The 3,460-nt window shown below is 36.5% G+C and overlaps 1 protein-coding gene across 1 annotated transcript; it reads left to right on the forward strand.

Moving 5' to 3' along the window:
- Nucleotides 1-435: 435 nt before the first annotated feature.
- On the forward strand, nucleotides 436-3,114 carry LOC109205841 (probable E3 ubiquitin-protein ligase RNF217). The gene is made up of 2 exons (XM_019368597.1): nucleotides 436-822; nucleotides 2,102-3,114. The coding sequence occupies exons 1-2, from the start codon at nucleotides 582-584 to the stop codon at nucleotides 2,911-2,913; spliced, it is 1,053 nt and encodes a 350-aa protein (XP_019224142.1). The 5' UTR covers nucleotides 436-581; the 3' UTR covers nucleotides 2,914-3,114.
- The last annotated feature ends 346 nt before the right edge of the window (nucleotides 3,115-3,460 follow it).

A 3,460-nucleotide genomic window follows, 5' to 3' on the forward strand; every position in this document is an offset into this window, starting at 1 on the left:
AATAAGGAAGGTTCATAATTTAGTTGATTTCGAATTTCTAAATTTTATGAAAAATAATTAATGTCTATTACTAAATATTAGGAAAATAATAAAATGATATTTTGCCTAGTGTGAAACTAATTTTAAAGGGTAAAAAAGACGAACGATATTTCGTTAAGGACCTTCGTGCTTTTAATATAGTATAAATATAAATATAGATAGAATAGATTTAGATATAGATGAAAGCAAGTGATTTTTTCTTGATATCTTCAAGCAACTTCAGTCTATTTTTAACTAATGAAAGCAACTGTATTAAATACCAAAAATGGTACACTTAATTGGTCCTTTTCAACGATGGAGAAAGAAAAAAAAAAAATTGGTCCTTTTCAAGACTTATTTTTGTTTTATTATTTTTTTTTTCCTGTTTTTCGAAACTAATTTAATAAGATAGTCAAATTTTCACATGCCCTACTCTACCCGGCCCCTTAATACTATGAACAAAATTGCATACTATCCCCACCACCCCCATCGCCATTGATTTTACTTCCATATAACTCTTTCTCATAATCGTGCTTTCTTTTTTAATTTCCGAATTCAGTTTCATGGATTTCCCGGCAAACCGATTCTCCGGCCATATTCCGGCGGTTTTCGGTTCCCTTCTTAACTCCCTCGGACGACTTTCACCGGTCACCGGTGATCTCAGTGCAGCATCCGCCGGTGTGATTTTGCTCGTAACCGTCGCAATCCCGGGGTTCTTTTACTTTAAGAAAAACAAAAATAAACCTCAGTTTAATGTCGATCGTGAGTCGACGGAGGCTTCGACGTTTGATCCTCATGTGAATGGTACTAAAATTGTATGGTTTCATCAAATTGGCGTTTTGGTTTTGCCTAATATGTTCCCTTTATCTTTTCTTCTGACCAACTTGTGTACCAATTTACCTTGATATTTTCACCAAGCTTACACGATCTTGTATAAATTTACATTCTTTTTTATTGCTTGAAGTTGAATAGTGTGATACTGTGCCGTTTTAATGTTTTTAATTTTAGATTTTAGTCTATTGTAGCCATGTATGGAAATTAATCGTCTAGTTTTTGCTTTCCCTTTTTCTGTTCTTGAGAAATCTAGTGATCAGTAAATATTGTGTACTTTTATGCCCCAAGTTCTGGTAAAGCACACGTCCACGGTTTGAACCCTGCAGAGGACAAAAAACCTAAGGAGTATTTAAGTGACGAAGGGCTCATTATCCATTGTGTTTTACTGGCCCTTAGGATTTCTTGGTCATAAAAAATACATTTTGCCTCAAAGTACTTAATAGGGGTTCCTAATTCCCACACAGTGAAATGAGTTACCCAGGGAGTCAGGATAGTGTTTTCTAGGATTTGCTTACAAAACTTTTGTGGAATTTCCGTTGCATTCTATCCGAGTCAATATCACGTCTCAACTGTTTGTTTGAATGATGATTGTAAGGAGGAGCGTGATGTGTGAGTCTCTTCTTCTTGATGCATGGTTATTTGGTCTAAATAGCAGATTCACTTTGCTATTCTTCGTCAAGTTTCATCCTTAATCTGTCATAAATCCGTCTTGTAACTTATCAACCCATTTTACGAGCTTGAACTAAGCTCTTGTCTCATTAGGTAATTGGTAATGTTGTTTGTCGGTATTGATTTTTTGAGGAGTTATAGATCTTGTACATAGGTAGAAACTATGCTAAAGTGATGCTGCAGAGATGATCTTCATTTTGTTTTCTCATACCATGTGATAGAAAACAAAGATTTTGGAAAAGGGTAAAAACAAGAAGCTGATGGGGTATGAATTGTCATTGCTTTAGAAAAATTGCACCACAGCCCTACCAATTAAAGAAGTTGAAGTGAGATAATCACATATCAAAAATTAGCATCTGGATTTGAAATCTTTACTGACTCATGTCACGCAAGGCTCGATAAAATTCAAAATAGTTCCTCTTCAGACATTCTTGAAATTTTACTTCAGTAAGTAATGTTTAGATCTCTTTGATACACCTTTGATGTCTTTACATATTTGCAATTCGAAACTATATTTATCTTTGCTCTCATACTAAGTATTTCTCTGTGATCCACATATTTGCTTATAATCATGTCGCAGAATTTGTTGGAGGACGTATAAGTGAGATACTTGTCCATCGTGATGCTGAATATGCAGAAGAGTTGCAGCTCCAAGAAGCTTTACTAGCCTCACTTTACACTGGTCCAAGCAGCAACTATGCATCTTCATCTATACAAGGAGGACCATTCTTGGCAACAGAGATGTTGAAGCTTGAAAAAGAAGGTGATGGTCAACTTAAAAGCTTCTGTGAGATTTGCTTGGATGACAAAGAAAGTTGGCAGATGTTTAGAAATGAGAGTTGTTCTCATTCCTTCTGTTACGAGTGCACAAGCAAGCATATTATGGCAAGGATTGCAGAAAAGCCAAAAGTTATTGGTTGCCCCGGAGTAAATTGCAGTGCTGCACTTGATATTAGTGCTTGTAGGTTCATGATTCCCAAAGAGGCACTAATCAGATGGGATGAATCGTTATGCCAGTCAATCATTCCTGACTCTCAAAAGCTGTACTGCCCTTTCCGTGATTGCTCAGCCCTGTTAGTTAATGATACTGGTGCTAGTATACAAAAGATAAAATGCCCTTTGTGCAAGAGATCATTCTGTGCAGCATGTCGAGTTCCATGGCATCCGGAGTTTACATGCAAAGAGTTCCAGAAACTGAACACCAAAAAGGGGGGCAAAGAGGACATGGTGAAGACACTTGCCAAGAAGAAAAGCTGGCAGAAATGTCCTAATTGTAAAATATTTGTTGAGAAGACAGAGGGATGCATTCACATGACTTGCAGGTGTGAATATCAGTTCTGCTATAGGTGTGGTTCAAAATGGACTAATTCTCATATTTGCCGTAAAAAATGACTCCATTGAGGTCCTCTGGAAATTGACAGTGGAGGAAACTTTGCTTAGGGTCAGTTTAGCTAATACTAGATGTAGGTCTTGACTTCAATCTTTTGGAAGGACGCTGAAACGTTCATGATGTACATAACAATCTGGATTCTTAACTTTTGTCCATGGTTAGTTCTAACTTGCATTGTTGGGTAACGTAATGGCTTTTGCTTATTTACAAATGTTCTGAAGGAAACACATAAGGCTCCTTTTTGCCTTACCTTGGAGGAGGATAGTACATTACTGTGAACCTGTTGCTGAGATCGCTGGAGTCTCAAGCCTGGAGACTTTGTATAGTACTAGTGTTTTCAGATTTGCACTAAAGAGTTAAAGAAGATAGGAGACTCACTAGATCAATCTTCTTGACCCTGGCATAGGCCAAGGAATGTTCCAACAATTTTACCAAAAATTCGAATTGCGATATACTTCTGATTGGATTTTCTGGAACCACTCTACTACATAATTTTTTTCTACAGTAGTTTTACATTTTGAATTTTTTAGTTCATTTAACTATTCTGCT

This window comes from Nicotiana attenuata, unplaced genomic scaffold (genome assembly GCF_001879085.1).
Source record: "Nicotiana attenuata strain UT unplaced genomic scaffold, NIATTr2, whole genome shotgun sequence".
NCBI classification, from domain to species: domain Eukaryota; kingdom Viridiplantae; phylum Streptophyta; class Magnoliopsida; order Solanales; family Solanaceae; genus Nicotiana; species Nicotiana attenuata.

Excerpts from the sequence above, each read along its gene's own strand:
- LOC109205841 (XM_019368597.1), top strand. The coding sequence starts at position 582 with ATGGATTTCCCGGCAAACCGATTCTCCGGCCATATTCCGGCGGTTTTC. Across the intron at positions 823-2,101 it reads GTTTGATCCTCATGTGAATG|AATTTGTTGGAGGACGTATA; the intron begins GTACTAAAATTG and ends ATCATGTCGCAG.